Here is a 24,802-nt window from a genome sequence, read left to right as displayed (position 1 = left end):
AGATGCGTCTGAGATTAACCAGATGATTGCTGAGGGATTTAGGTTTTATTTGTGAAGTGTATAGTGGAACCCACGGACCCAGTCGTTACTGTCCAGCCACCTCAAAAGACAGGGCAGAGATGGGAAATATGGTTTTGTTTACAGAGAAAAGGATATTTATGGTAAACTGTAAGAGGTCTAACTGCCTATTTGCTGTGTAATGCTGAAGCCCTCTTGAGGCTTTTCCTTTCTGTACTATCATTCAAAATAATCTATGACTTCATTGTGAGAGTGCATGACTGTATGTATAAGATATGACTGTATGTGTCCGGACTGTCCTTCAGTTTTAACTGTGACCATGACTGTTTTCTGATTTCTTCCAGGCTGTTCGACAGCAGTGAAGCCATGAGATTTGAGTGAGTGGAGCCATGAGTCATAGAGAAGATGTGTCAACACAGCCTGAGGAGGAGGTGCATAAGGCCCCACCTTCATACCGCAGCAGGCAGACCAATGCAGTGACAAGGGACGGCGGTCGACCCAGATGGAGGCCATGCCAGTTACACAACCAGGAGCAACAGAACCACGTCCATCACTATTATCAGCAGGCTCACCACCATCAGCCGGGGAGTAGTCGGCTGCCACCACGCCATCGCAAGCGCCATGTCCCAGGCCAGGCACAGCGAAGGCAAAGCGACGGCTCAAATCCAGAGCCAAAGCACGGCCAGCAAGCACACCAAGGTGTGACACGGTACCGCCGGAACGGGGAGAGATCACATCAGCACAAAACCAGACAGCAGAAAGAACTGTATGGCATTCCAGCTACGCAGCAGCTCTCTGGCGCCTCTTTGACAAATCACCCATCAGATACTTTAACCTGTGAAGCTTCTCCACAGGACCTGCAGGTTCCCCAGGTCAACGAGGAACCAGCTGCAGAGGAGGAAAAAGATAGCCCAGGGTTACTGCGCTCAGCCAGCACAGAGAGCAGCTTTAACACACACACTGACCAGGCTGAAGACCAGCAGGGAGAGAGAGAAGATGAAGGAGAACGTGAGGAAAAGCAGAATGAGGATGAGGAATGTCTTGAAGGCAAAGATCAGTGGGAAGAGTGTGAAGAGCCAGGGAAAGAATGTCACTCAAAGGAGGACCAGTGCTCAGAGGATCAGGATGTCCACAGCAATGACTGGCAGTCTGACAGTCAAGATGTTGCCATCTCAACACCGAATGTTCCACCCTTGACTGCAGCTGTTCATCAGTCATTAACCATGGCAACAAAGCAGCCCTCGCAGTCTCTGTCTGAGCCTCTCAACCAGTACAAAGCTGAACTCAGAGAAGATATTTTTCACATGAACTCAACTGGATATACGGCCATGAAGAGCGACATGGTGGTTAATAGTGCGTCCCGCACTCAATCCTACCACGAAATCCACTCAGAATCCTCACCAGTGGCCTTCCCAGTCTCCTATGCAGAACCAAACTCTGAGTTCTCCACTGCCCATTATCCAGAACTTTACAATGATTTCTCCCCAGAGCCCCACAGAGAATCATTCACAGTACCACTCACAGAACCCTACCAATACCCTACAGAGGAGCAGAATGCATATGAGATGAGGATGCCCCACCATAAGGTGGAGCTCCAACCAAGCACACAGGTTCACCCCAAACAGAGTAACTCAGTGGGCTCACGGCTCCATCACTATAACGACCAGTCAGGTGATGAGGATGACACTCCTGGTGGTGGCAGAGTGCGGATCAGAAAGAGCATTAGCTCCCACAGTGTTGGGCAAGTACCTCTGTCACAGGAAAAGAAACCTGAGGGTGCTTACACGCTGCCTAGGCAGCACAGAGCTGGCAAACTGCAGGATGAACATGTAGAGAGGAGGGCTAGGCCCACATCTCTGACTCCGAACCCTCTAGAGGACTCCTGTGGTAAGCCCAGAGGAGATGCCATCTCTTTGGCCATTAGAGACATTAAAGAGGCCATTCAGGAGGTGAAAACCAAGACGGTACGCTCACCCTACACGCCGGACAAGCCCAAAGAACCTGTGTGGGTGATGAGGCAAGATGTTACCCCTGTTGAAGAGTCCCATCCACAGTCCCCCCTACAAACCAGGGTGAGCACATTAATCACTAATGTGACTTCTGTCTGGAGAGGATGGAGAGGAGTGACAATAAACATTTCAGCTTATTCTATCTTACCAAGGCATGCCGCAAGCTAAAACATTTCACCCTGTGTCAAAAGACACTTCTGTATCTGTGTATTCAAATTGTTGTCAAATTGCACTTGAAAACACAAAATGTATTCTACCGTATGTAGCATTATAATGAAACATAATGTCTAATCAACAGTGTAATAAAACGTAATCGTATGAAACACGTTGCACTACACGATGTGTGCTGTTATGTTGTTGCATCTGCCTAATGATGTTTGAATTCCTCATAAATCAACACAGTATCTGAAATGAAAGTCAATATCTAGTTTATGATGCATTATCCCAAAATACCTAAAAAGTTTATTTCTACACATTATCAATAACAAATACTGATACTAATATAATAATTCACATCAAACAGAATAGAAGTAGTAATTTATTTGTTTAACACTTTGTTAAAAGAAACAGCTGTGTACAACAGCTCAAAAAGACTGAGCAGTCAATTATTTGGAAGCACTTACTGGAGTTATTCAATTTGTGCTATAGACAACTTAATTAAAAAAGTAACTCTTATCTTGTAGTTTGTGGGTTTTTACCAGCACTCTCAGTAACCACCTTATTTCCATGTTCTTAGGCCCCAGTCCCAGACCCTGCTGTTCCTGTGGGTGCTGAATCTTCTAGAACACCCGAGTCTCAGGATGCAGATGTCAGTCCAAGATTACCTCCAGTCGAAGATGTGTGTAATAATTTAGTAATATACCAGTGTGAAACAAGCAGACAGGTTTTTTGTATTTCAGATGGATTATCAAGGTACTTAACTTTGGTTTATATTTTACTTTCAGCCCAGAAGAAATTTGGCTTTGTTTCCCACATACGTTGATGGCAAGTTGTCTCTCAACTGTGTTTTTATTGGATTTTAATATATACTGAGTGATATATAGAGGGATCTTCATTGTTTAGATTGATGCTCAGCTTAAGTGTAGATCTGATTTTCTGTGTCCTGCAGTTCCCGGACCATGTGATCCTGAAGATCTCATTGATGGCATCATATTTGCTGCCAACTACCTGGGCTCAACTCAGCTGTTGTCACAGAGGACGCCCACTAAAAGTGCCCGCATGCAACAAGCCCAAGAGGCCATGAGCCGCGTCAAAGTAAGGCATTCAAATCAGGGTCTAAGAAGAATATCCCTTTAATCTTGTGTCAGTGGCTTGTTGGGTCTCAGTAACTTGTAAGAGCATAGGACAGTGTGGTAATGTGCCTGTGTCAGTTAATCTTGCTTCAAATGTAGAGACAATGAATTTCGTTTCTTTGCTTGATATATTGAATTGATGTTTAATGGTGTTTAATATTTAGGGGAAAAAAGCATGCCAAGCCTCCTCATACAGATGTGGAAAGTTTTCTTGTTCATATTCTGTTGGAGAACAAATTGGCATGACTGACAGCTGGTTGATTTCATGAGTCATTTATAGTCTGCAGGGCTGCTGATGTCACTCTGATGAGAGGAACACTTTGATTGTATCTATCTGGTACCTTCAACCTCTTACAAAGTGAGAGACTGTTCTCCATGACAACCCACCCACCCTTTCCCCCTTTAGCTGAACTATCCCATAATATCCCATTTGGGTTGGCCTGGCCCCGCTAAACCAATCATAAGAAGACAGTCGGTGGCCCCCACCCTGTCACTGAGTGTTTGTGGACCTCTCTGATTGCTCTCTGTCTTTGTTTATGCTGTGCTGATCAGGCGGCCCAGAAACAGGCTAATAACAGGAAGAAGGTATAGTATCAACATTGTGGTCTTAGGATGTTTAGGTGTTTCTTGGTGCATTTTGTCAGGCTGTAGACTTCAGTGTAACGTGTACCATGGTGGATGATGACTTAAATCATTGTTCTGTGTATTAGAGTGAGTTTGTGTAGTATTAAATATGTTTAGGTCCTGTCCAAATGACCAGACTGAATGTGCTGAATTGTAACAGAACTAAAACAGTGCTGTTACAGTTCAGTGTATGAAATACAAACATTTAATACAACACAAACATGTGTCTTCTTTTGCCGATCACCACCGTTCCCATCTTTTTTGTACGGGACTCTGTTTTGTCCCCGTCTATGAAGAGTGTTTTCCAAAAACACGTGCTGTCCTTTTTTCTTTGGCTGTTTCGGTAGGGAAGTGAAGGTGAGTCACCGTCTATGACAGAGGTGGACCTTTTCATGTCAACTCAGAGGATCAAAGTGCTCAACGCAGAAACACAGGTACCAGTCCGAAAACTATAACAATACTAATTGTCTTACTTCCTCTGAATGAACACAAAACATCTGCAGCCTGTCTGCGTGGTTACGGTCTACCATTGACCAGACTAAACAGCACAGAACCACAGCGTGACATCAGCGTTCTTGTTTACAGGAGACAATGATGGACCATCCTCTCAGGACCATTTCCTACATTGCAGACATTGGGAACATGGTGGTTCTGATGGCCCGAAGGAGAATGATTCGTTCTCAGAGTGCACAGGATCACTTGGACACTGCAGCCACACAGCACACAAACCCCACGCGTGACGACCGCCGCCAGTACAAGATGGTCTGCCACGTGTTTGAGTCTGAGGATGTAAGTGGGCATCTGTGTGTGTGTGTGTGAGTGTGTGTTTTTTCTTAACTTGTTCAAAGCGTTTCCTGATTCTTGCTCTTCATCTATGCTTCTTCCTCTTCTCCTCTTCCTCTCTTTCTTTCTTATGTGTTCTAGGCTCAGCTCATTGCCCAGTCCATTGGGCAGGCCTTCAGCGTGGCATATCAGGAGTTCTTGCGTGCAAATGGCATTGATCCAGAGGATCTTAGCCAGAGAGAATACAGTGACCTCCTCAACACTCAGGACATGTACAACGATGACCTCATTCACTTCTCCAAGTCAGAGAACTGCAGAGATGTAAGTGGGCCAACAGCATACATATATACAAATGATGAGAAAGTAATGCCTCACTAAACAATGTGTGTCTTCATACGCAGGCCACACATTTTTGTAAGCTCTAAAATTTCTGAGATTTCCTTAAGCACATACACTCAGATCTTTGCATTTTGATTTGAGGGATGTATCATTGGTGTGTGTTTTTTCTGCAGGTGTACATTGAAAAACAGAAAGGAGAGATTCTTGGAGTGGTCATAGTGGAATCAGGCTGGGGTTCCATTCTGCCCACTGTTATCATTGCTAGCATGCAGCATGGTGGGCCGGCCGAGAAGTCTGGCCGACTGAACATAGGGGATCAGATCATGACTGTCAATGGCACCAGCCTGGTGGGTCTGCCCCTGTCCACCTGCCAGAGCATCATTAAGGTTTGTCATTGTCTGTAGTTAACAACTACAAGTTTTGACCTTTTTTACACAGCTCAGAGTAGGATTTTATGTGGTACAGATACATTTCAGTAGCCTGCAGGGCAGTGTTGGGTTGGTAAATGAATGAATTCCTATTCAGGTGAAGTTTTGGATTTTATTTGGAATTGTAAAAAATTCAATTCCATGGAGAAAATAGAATTGTAGTTCAACTGGAATTTCATGAAGTTTGATTGAATTCCATGATATTCAGTTTCATCTCACTTTGTGGAAAAGGAACCTAGGTCCCACACTTTGAACAGTTTGGCAGTTTGTAATGCTTAAGTGGGAATTGAGAAGTGCTGTTCCTTTATGTTTAAATACAGCTCCCAGAAAGCTACTTCTAAATGCAAACTGAATAATTAACATAAACAATTCTTACACAACATGTTTTTCAAAGTGATAATAATAATCACTGCACAGCAATTCCAGTATGTTGAGTGCTTTTGTTGAGAGTGTTACCGAATAATTGCAAAATGAAGAATGAAGAAAAGGAATTAGCATGTATTTAAACGGTTGGATTTCATTTTTTTTAACCTTTTTAACATTAGTCATTTGTCTGAGCACAACATGTGTTATTACTGTTATGTTTTGGACTACTTATATCAGTTGTGTTGATCTTTGTGTAGGGGTTGAAATCTCAGTGCAGAATAAAGATGAACATTGTGAGATGCCCACCTGTTACCATGGTGCTCATACGCAGACCTGATCTTCGATATCAACTCGGATTCAGTGTACAGAATGGCATTGTGGGTATCATCTTTAAACAAGAGTTATTCTTTGTTTCATAATGCAACATTCTCAGAGTGCAGTCTACATCTCCATCAGTTTTGACAATCATTCTACTTTGATGGTACGCTCAACGCTTTGTGTGCTTTTTAAAGTTTGATTAATTTTAAGCGGCAGTGTGTTTCTCTTGCGTGCAGATCTGCAGTCTCATGAGAGGGGGCATAGCGGAGAGAGGGGGTGTCCGTGTTGGCCATCGCATCATTGAGATCAACAGTCAGAGCGTGGTGGCCACGCCCCATGAGAAGATCGTTCATATCCTGTCCAACGCCGTAGGGGAGGTATGCCTCATGTCGCTGCTACTGTACTGGGCATAGCTACTTTGATCCATAATCTTTATCGACACACTGAAATCATTAATACATAATGTTAAGAAACATGCATGTACTGATATGCTTAGCAGTCATGCAGTGGCCATTATAAATTCAGTCTGTTTTAACATCTGGAAGTCCCCTAAAGTTATCGAGGTTAAATTCCTCATTTACAAGCACATCTGCAGACTCTTCAAGTGGGATTTGGGCAAGTCCTCTGCCCTTTAATTATTGCCCCACTATACTGACTGATTACTAATATTAAAGCACTCTGGACCCATTCTGTAGGAAGAGGATGTTTTTTGTCAGTAGATAAAAGTGGTAGTTATGATGTGTTTCCTATGTGTGTCTCTCATTCATTCAGATCCATATGAAGACTATGCCTGCAGCCATGTACCGTCTGCTCACGGCCCAGGAGCAGCCTGTCTACATCTGACTTTCATTTATCATGAAACATCACAGCATCTTTGAGGAGAAATAAGAATGATCAGTTGTTTCTTTTGATGGTCATGTAATTGTTTGTTTACATATTTATTTAAATGGATGTATTTATTTAAATTGCTGTATTTATTCATCTCAAATATGATTAATTCATTAGGCTGACCAAGTCCTCTCTCTGCACATTTAACTTGCCTTAATCTGAATGGGTCCCAGCAGAAACCAGACTGTGATAACATAATGCCCTGACCACAGATTGACTGACCTGGTAAAGGCTAAATGTACAAAAAGAGTACCAGAGATGACTGTATGGTAATCTACTTTAGGACAAAGGTAACACTGGACCCAAACTCACAGAGAGAGAGGTTATGGAACTATATGTACAGTGACAAGAGTAATGGTATTTGATGTGATAGTTTTATGGACACAGACATGGTTTATAAAGCCATAAGATTATGTCATCAGTGATCTTCATGGCCATACAGAACAAGTCTGCACAACAGTAAACAGTAAAATGTGTTTTTTCTTATTTCCTCTTGAACAATTGATACAGTGGTTTGTCAAGCTAAATAGCAAAAGTTCACTAATGAGAGAGATGAGGGGAAAAAAACAATGTTAAATGTAAGATTTATTTATTATTTTGACCTGGTAAGTTAAAAAGACCAGCTTCTGCTCTGCATTGCACAGTAAATCAATCACACAGTGTATCAGACACATATAAAAATAGTGTTGACTAACATACAACAGGTAGAATCAATCCTGATGCATCAGCATAACACAGATTAAAATCAAAGTGGTCTAATGCTTGTTTTATACATATGAATTGATTGGTCACATTCATAGAATCTTAGAGCAAATATTTAGTTTTGTTTCTTCACCCAGGTAAACTGTCAGTTCATTGAACAGGCTTTCTAAAGGCACTTTGACAGTATTTGAACTCTTTTTTTTTTTTAAACGCCTTTTTTCACACAGGAAGAGAGGCAAAAGTTAACAATAAATCATTCCATGTGAGAGCCACTTTAAAGTTAGAGAGCTGGGCACCCATCACAATAGAAACCAATACAGCTGCTATGTAAATCAAGAACATTATTTCCCAAGAACCATACGTAACAAAATACCATATGACGAACTACACTTACACATGAATATATACACTGAGAAACTGCATTATAAAAACAAATAGCAAAACAAAAAGCAAAAAAGAAAAACACCAAACCTCAGTAAGACCCTATTCATTCTGGGGAGAAGGTGAGAGTCTGAGGGTATGGTTCTAAATATATATCAAATATATAGTGAAAGATTTGAATCCAATACAGTTTTCACAGTACAAAAGGAAAGTATGGGCTTGTTCATGTACAAGTTATTCATCTAAAGTGGAAAAGCACAATACAGAGGGACTTGCGTGTGTTAGGCCTCAAGTTCTGTAAGTTCTTGTGGCTCGAGGTCTTCCTGCATTAGGATTTCAGACAGGCTAGAAACAGGATGTCAGGTGAGGGAATGCTGGGGAATGGAGTCCTACAGTTCGGTGTCGTTATATTTTTGAGGATTGTAATAGCCCCGGCGTGTCTGCTCAGTTAGCTGGCGGCGATACTCTTCTTCATCATCGTCTCCATGGTAATGAGGGCGACTCTCTGAGTACGGTGGCCTGGATGATGCAGACTGGCTCTCCGAGTTTGAACTGGAATTAAAAAACAGAGACATGAAAAACAGCCTTAACTTGACGTTGCAGATGACATGAGTCAGGATGGGTGAAATTAAGCTCAGACTGATTTGTTCAGTTGCTTTGGGAGGGAATGTTGACTGACTCACCCAATGGGTTGTGGTCGGTTGTGGTTGGGCTTTGGTTTGTTTGGGACAGCGTAGATGTCAGGATGCTTCTGAGATATTTCCAGCTGTTGAGAGAGAGGGCACTCTGCATAAAATACCATGTTTCTGCACCAACCGTTTTAAGTTTAAACAATATGAAGTTTGGGCAAGGTGGAGACTCTGTGCATAGAATCACTGACTAGACACACACACACATTGTTATGCTCGTTCACACTGCATTAAACAATGGTTATTTATTATATAAATGTTTAGTTAACAGGGTGTGTGAGTGTGTGTCTGTGTATATTTTACACACTGACCCGTGCATGCTCAGCCTCCTGCAGTTCCAGCATCCTTTGTGCACGGGCCAAATGGTCCATCTTCTCAAAAGCCTTGATCTTGCCCATGAACGAACGGTTTGCTGGATCTTCACCATCTGTCTCAGGAATTTCAGCCGTGTTGGTTCGTGGTACGAAGCTGGGTTTGTGGGCCACTGGAGGTGGAGCTGGTCTGTCACTGCTGGCTGTACTGCTGGAGCGGGAGTCATAGCTTCTGGACGAGTCGCCTCGAGTCTGTGCTCTCACCTGTAATGACATGGAAGCTCATCAACAGGAATGACAGAAAAAAAGCAAGAACGGAGAGTGGGAGAGGGTGGATGGGAATGGCTCACCTTGGGAGGCTCAGGGACAAAGGAGGGAGGTGGGCTGGGTTCTCTCAACACCTCCCTGCTGCCTGCTCTCTTCATGCGAGCTGGAGGTACAGGATGTATTCTCTGAGGAGGGCAGATGAGAAGAGTAGGGATTTCAGGGAACTACACACAGGCTCACATGCAAGGAAAAAATTTACACTGTTGTGGCAGTGTCTGTTTTAAGTGCATTACCAAAAGTAGCCTGAAGATGGCAGTATTGGTGTATCGTAGTGCCAAGGTTAACAGGTGAATAGGAGCTTGTGGCTTGTCTTTACCCATTCCACTGACACATCTACTCTTTATTCTATTGGCAGGCAGTAATTGATGCGGACTGACAGATTGTGGACTCACCTCGTCTGGCTGTACAGGCTCAGAGGAGCGGCTGATTGCAGACACCTGTGGCTCATCAGCGGGCTCATCCAGCTCATTGTCTGTGTAAGCTCCACCCTCATCAGCTGTGTCCTCATAGTCACTGGTCAGACGACTGTCCATGCTCAGGTAGTCAGCACCCATGGCCGATATGTAAGACATGCTGTCATCATGGAGATCAATATCCTCCTCCGAGCCATCCAGCTGAATAAGGGAGGGTAATTTACTGTTATTTGGCATGGAAACAGTAAACAACCTCCCATCCAGCACCTAGGTACATATGCATGGGCATCCATAACATGTATACTTAAACACAAAGGAAGTAAAAGACTAACCTTGCCCTCACAGACCCAAACAGCTCGATCCTGTTGCTCTCTTATGGTATCCTTTAAACTCCCAAACCATGCATCATGGGCTGAGTTCAGATCAATGGTAGCTGTGCAGAAAAACAAGTGACTTTTAGAGCACATAGGTGTCAAGGTGCTTTGGTAAAGTGACTGATGCATCCTAACGATTGGATCAAAGTTATAAAGTTCTACTATATGTTAATGCTGATGAGATTCTATGTAGTTGGTTCAGTCCTAGAGCTGAAAGACGGGTGACATATTGACAGATGACTGACCAGTGAAAAGATGTGTGCATGTTTTTCTCAGTTTGACCGCTTGCTCGTAGAGCTTGCGGGAGCTGCGGTTGGAACCAGGCATCAGGCGGTTCCTCATGGTTTTCACACCCTGCTTGCTGTCTGGGTTGAAGAAGATGACTATTGGGTACCACTGCGTGTAGTTCAGCGTGTCCACAGCTTTTGGTGTAACGTCAAGCAAAGCATGCCGGTCCTGAGTGTGGAGAGAGAGAGAGAGAGAGAGAGGGAGCAGCTTCAGTAATTCTTGTGGTTTACAGTGGAGAATTCTGTTACAGACTAATCTGATATTTGAGCTGTTCACCTGTTCAATGATCTGTCTAATAGTGTTCAGTCTGACCACTCCTGAAGACTTCTCTGAGCCAGCATCTTTAGGCTCCGTCTCTGCAAGACATTCCCACACAAATGTCAGTAAGACACACACACATGTGGACTGACACTGAAATAAACATTTGTACACAAAACTGCAAAATAAGATATGTAGTGTCATGGCTTAGCACTCACTTGCAATCACAAACTCATCTGGGAGCTCATTGCCTAGTTTCTCACAAGCTGCATCTGCTATGGGACCAAACAAGACTACGGGTCTTTTGAATCCAGCTAGGAAGCAAAATGGAGACAATGTTAACATAAAAACAACAGTCTATTATACATGAGATGCAACTAACCTGATAAAACATACCAGATATGCAATGCAAAGCTATAGAATGCCATGACACAGCAAAAGCCCTATAGGTAGTGCCATACCCTCTCGTAACACCACTCTCTCATAGGCTGGGAAGCGTGTTGTAACAGGAGTTGCACTCAGATCCTCTCTGCTCTTGCGGAGGTCTTTCTTCTTTGCTGCTCTTTGGCCTCTTAGTCTCCAGAAGTCTCCTCTGTCATTGTTAGCTCCTTTCTGGGCGTTCTGTACATTAGCCATCTGGTCGGCTCTGTTAATGTAAAGTACCATAGACTTGTTAAACGGGAATTTAGGCTTATTATAATCCTTATCTTACCTTTCAGCACCTCATGTCTTTTTTTTAAAAAATAAAATCTTAGTGATTGTAAAAAATGATGTGTGTTTTCCGCTAAAATGCTCAGTTTCCATAAAGACTTTAAAAGCATTCAACAATACTTAAATTTACCAAAGTAATGAAGCTATAACATAGTGCTGGCTATGTTAAATGCTTTTCAGAATATAAAATGGTTCAGAAAAAAACAAAACAAAAGACCAATAAGTGTGATGTGTGTCGTGTATAATCTTGTTGATACAGTTCTCCTTCTTTACACAGGAAGCAACTTTTACTAATAGTCCTTCGGAAAGAGACTTTGAATGTCACACACAAATTAACATACACAAAGTAATTAACATACTTGAAAACAACACAAAACATCAGTACAAATGGTTTACTGAAATAACACACCAAAAGAATCTCAATAACAGTTTATTTACAAGGAGGAAAATGGCCAACAAGGCCAAGAACAGATATTAAGCAGCCAACATACTATTAGTCATTTTGTGAGCAAAATCTTGAACAAAATTTTACATCTGTAATTCATAACCCTCATTCGATCTCTTAGTCTCACTACCACAGATGCCTTGATCCATCAATATACCCAGACCTACCCCACACCACCCACACTCAACAACACCACCACACCAAGCTTACATAAAGACCTTCTCACCTGCTCTTGTTGGGTATGATGCCCTTCTCCATCAGCTGGTTTTCTTTATCTGTGCGGATAGCCAGCCAGTTGCCAAGCTTGCCGTCATATAGAGTGTCCACCACCTTAAAGATCTCTCCTCTGGAGAAGGACAAGCCCTGAGGGCTTTCCTTTTCATACTCAAAATGAGTCCTGATAAAGAAGTTGTCCCCCCGCCCTGAGGCCAGGATATCCTTATAGACTGGGATAGAGACCAAACACACAGAGTCAATCTCCCCCTCATTATTATTACTGCTGTCTATGCAGTGTAGATGAGAAGTATTTAATTATAGAGGGATCAAAGGGCCAACAGACACATGGACAAATAGAATATCAGCATATTGGTTAAAAAATGTGACCAGGGAAAGTGTCAGTAGAGTGGTAACACAGCTTTAACATACCACCAGGGTTGCTTTGTACCAGAATGGTCACATCTTCCCCTTTTGGTATCTCGAGTAAATAAAGGACTGCATCTTCCCGAACCATGCCTCTAAAGTCCATGTTATTCACCTGGAGACCAACACAGACCGACGTATTACACAGATGGTTAACAAGCCAATAGAAGTTCAAAATCAAACACCCAGATGACATGACATTCAGGTACCTTCATGATCTGGTCTCCGGTCCGGAGTCCCTCCAGTTCAGCAGGACTGTCCTCCTGGACAGTGGCGATGAAGATGCCCACATCATTCCCTCCTGCCAGTCTCAGCCCCACACTGTCACCCTTTTTGAAACGCACCATCACTGTGTTGGGTCTGCAGAATCAGAGCAGATCAGCCTGTGAGCACAGCTGAACAACACAGCTGAACAACACAGCTGAACAACACAGCTGAACAACACTGCAGAGCACAGCAATGCAAAGGGACTGAGACACACATGATCTCTGAAGTATACTCAAACAATGAACAGGGCAGGTTGGCAAAGATTACGTCTGTTGCACTTTCAGTGTGACTGCATCACAGTAGTTTTTAAAAGTGGTAGAGAGTTGATTGGTTTCTGCCATAAGTAGAAAACGGTGTGTATTTCTACTAATTAAGGAGTAATTTGGACGAACCCATAGATGTCTTGGTCCTCTGCGCTGGGGCGCAAGAGTACTTTTGGAGGTGCAGAGACCTTTGGAGGGACACTGACTTTTGGAGCTGCACTGACCGCTGGTGCTACAAAAGAGAAAGAGCATGGAAAAGTTGTGTTTCCATTCTGTTTCACTTTGACAACCTTTGGGACGTTTGATGTTTTGTCTCAGTGTCATTAGAAACCCTGACCAGCACATTAAAATGACTCCTCAAACACATTTACACAGATGGTATGATTATCTGATCACCAAAGGTTTATTCCAAAACATTCATCCTGAACCTAAAGGAGGTGTGGATACCTGCAGTCTCTTCAATTTCAGGCTCTTCTCTCTCCAAAGGCGGAGGCAGATCCTCAGTGGTTCTGAATGGGGTTGGCATGGCACCCATCTTAGCAAGCCTGTTTGGAGGCTCTTCTCTAAAAACAAAAATACAAATCCTAGATTTGACTCTGAACTTCACTGTAAGCATCTTTAAACAAAGGCTTTTGTTCTTTCTCATGTTCAAGGGTACCACTGCAGAACTGAAACATATAAACCTAACATACATATTTAAACATAGACCCGAAGACTTCTTTACCTGAATGTAACCATGCTACAATAAAAAAATGTGTTACCTGGGTTTCTCTCGTAGCCTCTCATTGGAGGAATGTGAGGAAAGGTCTGAATGGTGGCCTCTCCTGTCATCCTGAGGTGAGTACGATCGGTATGACTCAATCTCAGAGATATCTGTGGTTGACAGAGTCAGAAACATTTCAGTGTTCAAGTAGGAAATCCTGCAGTGTCCAGATAGCCCTTCCCAAAATGGGATCTGTTCCACTCATAATAAGTGAATGAAAATTTTTCATATCCAGAGATGGATTATAAGTGGCTTAGGGTTATGGTGCCAAAGCCACAGTCTGTGCCTCCCTCTCCAGACACACTAAAGTGGGTCAGAATGTTCGGGAAATGGAACAAGACCCTGTTTATTGCTTTTGATCATCTCAAATAACAGCAGCATTATTGGACACAGCTGTGCTGGCCTTCAGTCATGGTAACGTTTAGAAGCATTCTTAAACGATATGTCATCTTTAGTCACAGTTATCACAAGAGTAACACAACACTGACAATGGAGGGATGTTCAATGAAGTTTGACTGGAGTAACCCGCATACAGCAATACACAACACACTTACTGCACGTAATTAAATACAGGTAAGGGATAAACAATTCACTTGAAACCACTGAGGCTCACTCCACTCACCATCCAACTCAGAATCGCTGTCTGCCATTTGGGGCATTCGCACCAGCACCTGGGTGCGATCCCTCTGAACCATAAGCTGCAGCTTCCCACGACATTTCTCAATCAATTTTCCAGCATCACTCAGAGACAGGTTCTCTGTGACTGTACCGTTTATCTAAGAGAGAGAGAGAGTGGAGCAATAGGTGTTAACAAGTCTGAATGTGGAAAACTTGTATTATAGACTACAGTGATGAAAAGGGGAGTGTGTTCCGTGAACTCACCTTTAAAATGATATCACCCTCTTGCAGTTTTCCATCTTTAGAGGCCAGGCCTGTGTTGGTCATTTCTTTGACGAAGAGTTGACTGCCCAGTCGCAGGCCGTATTCTAAGTTGGCAAAAAAAAGAATTTAAACAAGTTAGAGCTCGAGCAAATTACGTGTATTATATTGTGGCAGCAACCCATCTAAACCAAACGCTTTTGCTTCACACTGGATGGATCTCAGATTGCCAAGACTGGGATGATCAGCTTTCCAATAATGAACCTTGTGACCTTGACATACAGCTTTCTATTGCTACACTTACCCTCATTAGGGTGATTTTTCAGAAGGACAACATTGAGTGGCTTCTCCAGGGGTTCAGCGTCTCGGGGTTGAACTGATGAAGCTGAGCGATCCAGATGGTCTCGACTGCCGCTCCTCTTCAGTGGTTCTTCCCTCCTGTGTTCATAGTCACTAGGCACTCTCTCTCTGTAACCCCGAGGTGGGCTTTGCTCTCTCCTGTAACGTGGATCGGGACTGTGTGTGCGGTCCAGTGTGCGGTCACTGCGGTATCGACGATCAGGACTGTAATCACGATCCAACGCACGTTCGCTGCGGTAACGTCGGTCAGGGCTGTAGTCGCGGTCCAAAGTGCGGTCACTGCGATATCTGCGGTCTGGACTACGATCCTGGTCGAGGGTGTGTTCGCTACGGTAACGACGATCAGGGCTGCGCTCGCGTTCCAGCATTCGTCCCCTACTCCCGTCTCTCCTATACTGCCTGTCCGGACTCAGGTCACGCTCTGTGCTCCTGCCCCGACCACGCTCATAGTCTCTGGACAGGTACTCGGGTTCTGGGTAGCCCCTTCGTTCTCGTTCTGCACTGTGGTCACGGTCTAGATGACTGTGTGAGCTGTATACGCTGCGTCGGTCCTGGTCATAGTCATAATCGTCATTATACTCAGAGTTACTGAAAACACGGTCATCAGGAGAAGGAGCACGTTTCATCAGGTTGACTGGAACTTTCCGTGGCCTCTTGACTGTCTGTAGGAGAGAAGATCATGTGAATTTCCAAGAGAGTCATCACTCATCCTTGAAGTATAATTTACAACATTTTCCTAATACTAACCAATTCTGTTGTTTCAATTTGTGCAATTAGTAAAATGAACAACAATTTTTTTCCAACAACTTGCTGGAAAAGTATCTCACTGCATATCTGTAACCATTGAAACTGACTATTTCATTACTACTAATCAAGGACGAGGATTTCTGCGTTAGATGTGGTGACTTTGCCACTAATTTATCCCAGAATTCACTTGAAAAGATTACATTCATTTTTGTATGTATTTTATACGTGTCTAGTTTGACCCAATTATTGTTTTTATATAGTAATTTAATAACTAATTGTACCGTTTTGTTTGTTGACAGTTAAAATGTGATAAACGAGACTCTGCCATGACACATGGAGAATGAAAATTGAAATGTGGGCAATCTGTGCAATAAAATAAAAAAACATCTGCACCAATTATGTGGTGGGGAAATTCTAGTCACTATTTATGATACTCCTTTAGCTCCCTCACCCTTTATAGCATCTCTAACCTCCACCCTGTGACAGGCCTTTCATGAGGAGCAGACGACTTTAGGGACGTCTTACACCACAGCATGAATTATGAGGGGCTGGATCTACTACAGGTGTCAACAATTTTTCTTTTTAAATCTTTCAGACCAAACGGGCAGCAAACCTACATCGAAGAGCAGGCTTATTAAACCAGGTAATATGGTAACCCATGGCTTCACAAAAAGCAATGTTATTGCGTTCGGAGATATAGCTGGCCAGAAAAAAGGTTTGGTCACTATAGTTCAGTAGACTGTCCATGCATAATGCTGGCTCAGATCAACGACGGGATATCATTTGTGCGTTCCATCAGAAAAATGATAACAACTAAATGACTGAGGAAATAAAAGATGTGGTCATTGTTATTCCATACTCACAATTTTGGCCACCTTCCCACATTTTCTGAGCGTCTGCACAGCGAAGGAGTGAGGCACGTTATCCATGGTTACGGCATTGACCTGAATCACTCTGTCATTTTCACTGAAAAGTACATAGAGACAGGAACAGTCACACAGCAGATGAGACTTGCTAAAATGCTCATAGCATTACATTTGCAGTTTTGCTTGGGACACTATGTATAACTTTTTTTAAATGTTGGAGGTTCGTACAATAGCAGGCCGTCCGCTGGGCCTCCCTGCAGGACATCTGAGACGATGATAGAGATTTCTCCAGTCTCTTCGTTGGGATTGTCCCGCCCCCCTGAAACAGCAATGCCAAACCCCATCTTGGAGTCCTACAAAGAGTTAACAGACCAAATCAAAAGCATTAACATTTAAAATAATCATCTAACAAATATGTAATCCCTCTTTACCTGTCCACACCATCATTTTGTGTTGAATGATTGAGTTAAATCTTAAACACTCTGCCTGTCAGCCAGTACAGCTCTCCTTCTGCTCATCCATTTGACGACATTACTTTTACACTAAAAAGACCCTCTTTTAAAGTTCTTCTCAGAGCAGAGAGTTTAACATTTCTGGTCATTTCATCACAACTGGCATTTCCTAATTTGAAGTGGTAGGATGTGTTAATCTGCAAGTGTGCGTGTGTGTGTGTGTGTAGTCATGTATGTGACAGACTATGCGGATGTATATAGGTGTACATACATGTCCTATATACCTGCCCGTCACACTCCCTAGATTGGACCAGTGATGATGAATATACCCACCCCCCCGCCCCCCTCATCTGTACAGAACAATCACTTTACAGCATTGGCCTCTGTCAAGCAGATGGCCCAGAGAGAGATGCCAACAGATGGATGAAGATAAGGGCTAGGGACTAAGGGTCATGATTGTGTTGTTTGAAAACACTGTTTTGGGAAAAGAGGCATTTTCAATTTTCAGAATTTCAGATTTGCATATACAAATCCCCCACAAAAAAGAAAAAAAAAAGAAAAGACATGTCATGACCAAATACAGAGGGATCTGATGTGTAGATTGTTTATAGTTTTATATACTGCGTGCGCTTCTACGTTTGCAGCCCAAGGTATTCGTGATGCTGGTGTGGTAGTGTGGCACCGTGTAATGTAACACTCACCCGCTGTAGTGTTACGGTGTACTGCTCCCACACCGTCTCCTCCATGACTGGGTTCTGGGGAGAAATGGTAGGCTCATTTGAACCATCATGACATAAGAACTGGTGCAAACTCAAGTAAAGGTTAGACATTTCACAGTTTTAGCGAGCAGTGTTTTGAATCTGGTTTAAGGCAGTCTAGTGCTGTCAACAGTGTTAAAAGAGTAGCAATGCCTTTCTCAGATAGAGAAAGAGATCAGTCAACATCCATTTCTCTTTTCATTAAGACTATGTGAGTGGAGACAGATATTTGGGGATGGATTGTAAAACAGCTGGTGTAAGAGAATAAAGACAAGAGTGTATCTGTAGTGTGCCATCGCTCTCTCGGCTTGCTCACACAAAGTGATTATGATTGTCTCTCTTTAATCTCTTCAGTGCACTCAGATATGCCTCTCACAATAGCCAAATAATCCTTAACCCAGAACATACAACAAGTGTTTTCAATTTTGCCTGTACCTAAGGTGCTTTAAATCAATTCAAATCAATCTCCAATGTAGCACCGAGCTCAACCGGAGTGCTCAAACTTATGCCACGACTCACTCATCTTCAGTTTCATAGTCAGTATAAATATCTTCCCACAACTTTGCCTCTATATCACACAACAGACCTTTCACACAGATGACGTTCATCAATCTGAAGTATCAACTGAATACATAACAACTGCTTAACAGCAACATTATTACCTCAGTTGAAAATCAGGGTCTTGAAAATAAACCGAAGCCTGAACACCAAACCGATGCCTCGTAAATCTCTAAGAAAACCAAACTCCATATTCTCAGTCCCCCAATCTTTACTCAAACTGTTCATGTTGAGGCTTCCACATCTGACTTCCTGGCATGCTTTCAGTCAAACAGAAGCTCAACAGTTCATGAATATCATTTTCATCTCCTACGAAGTTTACACGTATGGGTTTCAACTCCTTAAACTAACTTCGCATCATTAAAGTTCTTACAGCTCTAAGGTTCAGTAGGAAAGAGAGAGAGAGAGAGAGAGAGAGAGAGAGATGGCTTACGATGCCCTGGAGGATGTGGATGGCTTTGACCATGTGCACCCATTTTCTATGCAGTGAAACAACTGTCTTCATCTTGTCATCTGTCCACAAAGCAGCAGCAACAATAGCGTTATGGTTCTGTCTGCCCGTTTCGCTCCACAACTTCACCCATCACCACAATGCATCTGTCTGCCTTTGACGTAACAGTAATACCGCTGGCCTACATTCAACGCAAATCCCACTGTCCATCAGTCCCTCAGGACAGACAGCACGAAAAACAGGACAACCAGAGAGCATGGTACAAACACTCCCACACACATGGACACACTTTAACTGTCAGGGTATTAACTTGAAATGGTGGTTTATAACTACAATGGACGTCAAATCCATCCTCACTGGGGACTGTTGCATTCATGGCTTAGGAGATGGATCACAGTGCTTGCTTTTGGACCTAAATTAATGTGGAGTCAGTAAGAGAACAGTGGAGCTGTTTTTTCTCTTTTTTTACACCACTGTAATGATAATCCTGAGTGGACATCAGAAGCAATGGACATCTCAGTTTTGCTGTCCCTTACTGCTGCATAGGTGCATATAGACAAACATTTCATTGAATATGTCATCAAGCACATGCTTAGAGTAGCAGTTAAACAATTTTTTACCTTTTCACTAGTGTACTCTTACCTTAAAATGATTTTATAAAGGGGTGACATACAAGTTTCAAGATGCTAACATTGGAACCAGTTACAATGAGAATAATGAATTTCCATAGTGATTCACCAAATGAACTTGCTGTCAGATGTCAAATGAAGCAGAATAATCCTGAATCTGCAGTCTCTCTCTAATACAGGCCAATGTCTTCTCTAAGAAAGGATTAAAGCCATCGCATCTGAGCTATTCCCTATTCCTCATTACTGTAGTCACCAGAAGGGATTACCACAGAGCAATGTCAAAGAATTAATGTCTCACTGATACAGAACATGGATCACTATTTATGGGTAACTGCCACAATAAAAGGAACTGCTGAGTAAATGAGGGAGGTTTTTCCACACATGTGTGGTTCCTGAGTCAATTAAGGAATTCACCCAAAACCCTTAAACCTTAAAGTCATAAAAAAGCTGTGCATTTGTCCTTTATTTTCTCCTCTGGCTCTGAGTGCTTGATTCCCCTACAGTTAGGGGTTCTGGCATCTCTGTTACGGTGTGAGGTGCATTTCCTAACATTGTCTCGGTCCACTCAGCTGCTTAGATGACAAGGCAAACACCAATAATCGTAAAAGCACCCTGGGTCATGACCTTCATCTGAAGCTGATATATTCCTAGCTTGAAGGGCAGGGTTTCTTCCAGTATGACAATACCATCCACAGGGCTGTGATGCCTACGTTATGATTTGAGGAGCCCAAAAATGATGTAAGCAATGTGCCATAACCATCCCCGTCATAAGATCTTTACCTAACTGAACATGTGTAGCTGATTCTGGAGCAGCCCCTATGACAGGATATTTTGCCATCATCACCAAAGCAACATGGGATGTAATTGTTTTGTGGCAGAACAGTGTTATGTCCCTCCAGGGAACACAATCTATGGTGCACTGAACTGTTCTGGAGGCAAAACACTCTAAATGTTGTTGTCTCTTATTTTAGGAACTAGGCCCGTATGTATTACTATTACACGGCCTGATTCAAAGCTCTCAGCCTGTTCAAATTAAGAGGGAGCAGTTACTGGACACAGGATACACATCCTGTCTTCTCATCACATTTAGCACATATGTAAGTTCTATGTTCTCTACGTATAAACTGAGGGACATTTCTTGACCAGACTGCAGAGATAATTTGCCAAAATCAAAAAATGTATTTATCATCATCTAAAGGCATACCTGTGGAGCATTAAACCAAACATTGCTGGGGACAGTATGTCTGCTAAAGAGTTCGATGTTGCCACTGCTGTCTGTGCCTGGTTTAAGAGACTACAAAAGAATGCTAGAAATCCTTTTATGAATTAAATCTCTCTGCCCCGTTGCGAGAGACTGTCTCCTTTAAATCCATTATCACCATGTTTCTCTTTCTTAAGCCAACTGTCATGACATATTTCACAGCAGAGCTTTTGAAATCAAGTTATTTTGACAACAACACCCTGAGCATGGAGAATAAAAAGGCTTTACTTATCAGTAATTCAAGAATGTCATCCCACAAGAGTACATCCCAGCTGAGAAAAATGTTTTTTTTTTTCCTTCCTGAACCCAATGTTGTACACAAAAGGGCCAGAAGTCTGCAATGGAATTTAAGAGGTTCTTTGAGATTTTGAAATTTTACCAAAGAATCACTGTGTGCTTCACCATAAGACATGATGACAGTAAATAAATTAAACTGTCAAAAATTTACATCTGACCACTGTCTGTAAGTGATATTGAGAAACCAGTCAAGTGAAACTGTTACCTTACTCCAATCATTACATGTGACATGACATTGTTTCTCACTAACTCTGTTACAACTGACTTAGAACTGATGTGCACCAAAACCTCACTTGATACTCTCTTAAAAACAAAGCGTAACTAAAAAATATCCCGACGAGAGCAGTACTCAGAGGGTTGGTAAAATGTAACTAGGGTAACTACATTTCCTAGCTTGAGCTCCTCAAACATACAAAGTACACTTGGTAGTAGCCCAATGAATGAACTGATTTAGAAATAGGTGAAATTACTACGCCCTCTGCTGGTCATTAGGTTCACGGATTTACACGTTTTTCTCATGTACGCCTGTTTCTCCTGTTACTCGAGAAATAGCTTAAATCAATGTTTTATTTCACCCCTTTACACATCTACATCCACTCGAAACGATTACATTCAACTATAAGGTGGAAAAAAACGAATTCAAGATAGAACTCGACTTAATAATAAAGAAAAATTAAGACAGAATTTTTGCCACTTTTCACATGTGGAAGGCAGCCTCGTAACTTGAGTTAATGAGCGTACCGAGGTCTAAAACAATGCTTCGAAATGCCACTTGTACAGTTTCGCCTAGCGTGCCATTGTTAGAAGCACAAATGCCCTAATAGTGGATATAGTGCGGAACTGATGTTAAGGGCCATTGTTAAGGACTGTGGAGGAGGAAGCAGCAGGTGGACAAGGCTAAACATTCCAAGGGTCTGAAGACAGTACAACACGGGCGAAAAATTACAGCCTCCCCCTGTAAAAGAAAGATGTAACGCGAACCCAATGTTTTACAAGTTTCCTGTTACAATTCATTGTCTTTTTAGCTCGCTATCAATACATTTTACCAATACTTACTTGAAAATATCCCATAATATCGCTGCCCAAATAAAGCGGTCTCTCCTCATTTACGGGCATGTTGCACTCTTCAAAATAGTTTATATAAAAGTAAAATAAGACAGGGAAATTCAGTGATAACCCCTTAGCGTTTCACTGACAGACAGCAGCCTCTGTTTTGCTCATTCTCATTTAAAATACTACTCGCTACTAAAACAACATTATTGACAAGTCATCTGAAACAGCGCGGAAACCTGGACATTATTTGTCGAATGCACCATTTGAGTGCGGGGGAATTCGTTCATAACAAATTGACTCCAATACTTCAAAATACATGTAACAAAGTAACACCGATATTTGAATTCATTTAAAGTCAAATTACGCTGGACATTACCTAATTTATTTTAACCCTGTTTGTAAACACTGGCCTTCTCCGAATACCGATTTAAATTTGATAAACGCAAATGGATTGTTCCAAGATTATCCCTGGAGATTAATACCGCTAAACTGTGAATTCCCAAATGTCCGAAAAACGAATCCTTTTAAGGTAGAATTTCGATAACCTACTCTGTCCCGAAACTAAAAAAGTAAAACAAATAACGAATTGCGCCGAGACACAATAGGTCTCAGTAAACGTGACACTATTCCAGCCTCAATTAATACGGTGCATAATCCATTGTTTTTGTCAGAGTGTTGTCAAGATTGATAATGACTTCAGTTCTTAAATAATTTTTGCACACTTGTACTAGTGTCACTTAGTATGCGTAACTAGCAGTAACCTTGCCTGGTTAAACATAGAGAAAATAGTATGTGGTCAAAGAGACAAGCTAGTAGCAGATGAAGTTAGTAGAGTTTTATCGGTGTCAAATCCTTTCCTTGTCAGTCAGAACAGAGGTTCCTAATATCACACAGATGAGCAGATAGTTTTAATACACTACAGTAGTAGCATTGGTAAATCCAAAAAGCAAGGAAACAGATCATCAAGATGGATAAAGAAAACACCCTTCTGAGTTGTATTTCACTGTTCTAAATAAGGTAAAAGGGACACACTCAGTGTCCTCTCTTGGCTTTTGTGTCTCTAACAGCCAAATGAGTGACATTTGTATAACACTAATGTTTTTGAGTGGAATACCTTTACAATGGCTAAGTAGTTTGGTGCTGAGAGTCGTCGCAGACAGAAGTAGTGTGCTTCCTTGGTCAGGTAAAACTTTTCCCAGGAACAGCTGGACCTAAATAATTCTGTGTTGGACTGGTCCCTAAAATGAGACAAGAAAACATTTTATTTACATCAAATGTTTTCATCAAACAAAATGCCAGCTATCATCAATGTCCATCAGAATTATACAAGAGGGTGCATCCCATAAGCATTTGATAGTGTAGGCCTATTTCTTAAAACAGTGCGATTCTCTTAAGTGTCTCTATGAAATTCCTTACAATCAACTTCACCAAAGCACAAACAAACAAGAAGTTCTAAATTCTAATTTCTATATACAAAGGGGCATGTCTCTCTTAGAGCAGTAAATGGCATTTCATTGTACCGTTGACCCTGTGTTAACCTACATATGACAAATAAACTCTTAAACTAAAACTCTGTGAACAGGCAAGAATAGATTGAATACACCCTTATTCCCCATGCTGTTTCCACAATAGTAAAACAGATGCTATGTTGGCATCTAAACATAAACACAGAAACAATTCACCTTGCAATGATCTTTGACCATATGTTCTGCTTTTTTTTTTTCTCTGTGTCATTTTTCCTGTTTTGTAATGCTTAACAAATAAACGGTACTGGGCTTAACACAAGAGCCACTGAGCTAAGTGTAGTCAACAGTACACTACATATATATTATAGGCTATTACCCAGAAAACACTGACAGACTAAATACAGTGCCATAGAAGTATTGTTGAAATGTCATGAAAGACACATTCAAACACACAATGAAGACACAGCAGTTTTCCACACAACGTAGTTGTTGCTCCAAAAGTAGAAACCTACAACCCTCCCTAAACAATCATACAGTGCAGTGAGGATTCCTGACCTCATAACTTGAAATTAATTTCTTCATGTGAAACAGATGTTTGAAGAGTTGAGACATACTGAGGTTGGTAGAAATAAAACTTTGCAGAACTTCAACACTCTCAGCATATGCTACCAATTTAATTACATTTTATAATTTAAAAACAATATATCTTGAATTCCATTTTCTCATGAGTTCTTTCCAATATCAGTTCATTTCACGAAGTTTCCTTTGCCACAGAAAGGTTAATTAACACACACTGAGTCCAATGGAAAGTAATAGCTTTAAACTGCTGGGTCAAATGAAGAGAAGTGTCATAATGTCACTAGTTATGTCATGGACAGAACTCGTCATGAGTGCAAACTGTTCTTCATATATAAACACTACATTTGTTATCACAAACAACAAGTGAATTCACTGTTCACCGTACATATGAATTCACATTCGTTCAATGCAATGTTCCTTCCTCTGGGCTCCCTCTTTTCAACCTCCATGCCATCACCCCCATACTCCTTCCATCTCCCTCACTCACCCAGGAGGTCTCCACAGTTTTCTTCCAGGGGGTAGCAGCTCCCGTTTGTTGAGGGGAGCGATT

The 24,802-nt window shown here is 42.0% G+C and overlaps 2 protein-coding genes across 3 annotated transcripts; one reads left to right on the top strand and one right to left on the bottom strand.

Annotated features, from left to right (window-relative positions):
- The first annotated feature begins 407 nt into the window (after window positions 1-407).
- On the top strand, window positions 408-7,020 carry apba1b (amyloid beta (A4) precursor protein-binding, family A, member 1b). Its single transcript, XM_030767899.1, has 12 exons — window positions 408-2,111; window positions 2,764-2,865; window positions 2,972-3,011; window positions 3,136-3,281; window positions 3,872-3,904; window positions 4,291-4,377; window positions 4,529-4,732; window positions 4,868-5,047; window positions 5,239-5,451; window positions 6,117-6,236; window positions 6,414-6,554; window positions 6,949-7,020. The coding sequence occupies exons 1-12, from the start codon at window positions 408-410 to the stop codon at window positions 7,018-7,020; spliced, it is 3,042 nt and encodes a 1,013-aa protein (XP_030623759.1).
- Window positions 7,021-7,766: 746 nt separating this feature from the next.
- Window positions 7,767-23,420, bottom strand: tjp2a (tight junction protein 2a (zona occludens 2)). Of its 2 annotated transcripts, none has more exons than XM_030768586.1 (23): window positions 23,322-23,420; window positions 17,902-17,955; window positions 16,977-17,101; window positions 16,746-16,848; window positions 15,080-15,797; window positions 14,779-14,882; window positions 14,519-14,672; window positions 13,895-14,006; window positions 13,581-13,696; window positions 13,263-13,365; window positions 12,813-12,963; window positions 12,610-12,718; window positions 12,191-12,410; window positions 11,270-11,454; window positions 11,027-11,122; window positions 10,827-10,906; window positions 10,508-10,718; window positions 10,221-10,321; window positions 9,868-10,089; window positions 9,499-9,600; window positions 9,149-9,412; window positions 8,832-8,914; window positions 7,767-8,733 (listed from the first exon to the last, which is right to left on the bottom strand). In XM_030768586.1, exons 2-23 carry the CDS (start codon window positions 17,944-17,946, stop codon window positions 8,538-8,540), a joined length of 3,600 nt encoding a protein of 1,199 aa, XP_030624446.1. In that variant the 5' UTR covers window positions 17,947-17,955; window positions 23,322-23,420; the 3' UTR covers window positions 7,767-8,537. The 2 variants fall into 2 exon arrangements, with proteins under 2 accessions (XP_030624446.1, XP_030624447.1); XM_030768587.1 differs by having other exon boundaries at window positions 7,767-8,700; window positions 23,322-23,396.
- Window positions 23,421-24,802: the final 1,382 nt, after the last annotated feature.

This window comes from Chanos chanos, chromosome 3 (genome assembly GCF_902362185.1).
Source record: "Chanos chanos chromosome 3, fChaCha1.1, whole genome shotgun sequence".
In the NCBI taxonomy this organism is placed as follows: domain Eukaryota; kingdom Metazoa; phylum Chordata; class Actinopteri; order Gonorynchiformes; family Chanidae; genus Chanos; species Chanos chanos.
Note: the sequence above shows the minus strand (reverse complement) of the source record. Positions and strands in the feature narration are given on the sequence as shown.

Bases quoted from the DNA above. Each gene is read 5' to 3' on its own strand.
- apba1b (XM_030767899.1), top strand. From the start codon at position 408: ATGAGTCATAGAGAAGATGTGTCAACACAGCCTGAGGAGGAGGTGCAT. The intron at 3,012-3,135 runs GCAAGTTGTCTC...TGTGTCCTGCAG, and splicing joins GTTTCCCACATACGTTGATG to TTCCCGGACCATGTGATCCT. The intron at 4,733-4,867 runs GTAAGTGGGCAT...TATGTGTTCTAG, and splicing joins ACGTGTTTGAGTCTGAGGAT to GCTCAGCTCATTGCCCAGTC.
- tjp2a (XM_030768586.1), bottom strand. From the start codon at position 17,946: ATGGAGGAGACGGTGTGGGAGCAGTACACCGTAACACTACAGCGG. The intron at 10,907-11,026 runs GTGAGTGCTAAG...AATGTCTTGCAG, and splicing joins AGATGAGTTTGTGATTGCAA to AGACGGAGCCTAAAGATGCT. The intron at 9,601-9,867 runs GTGAGTCCACAA...TGCCCTCCTCAG, and splicing joins AGCCTGTACAGCCAGACGAG to AGAATACATCCTGTACCTCC.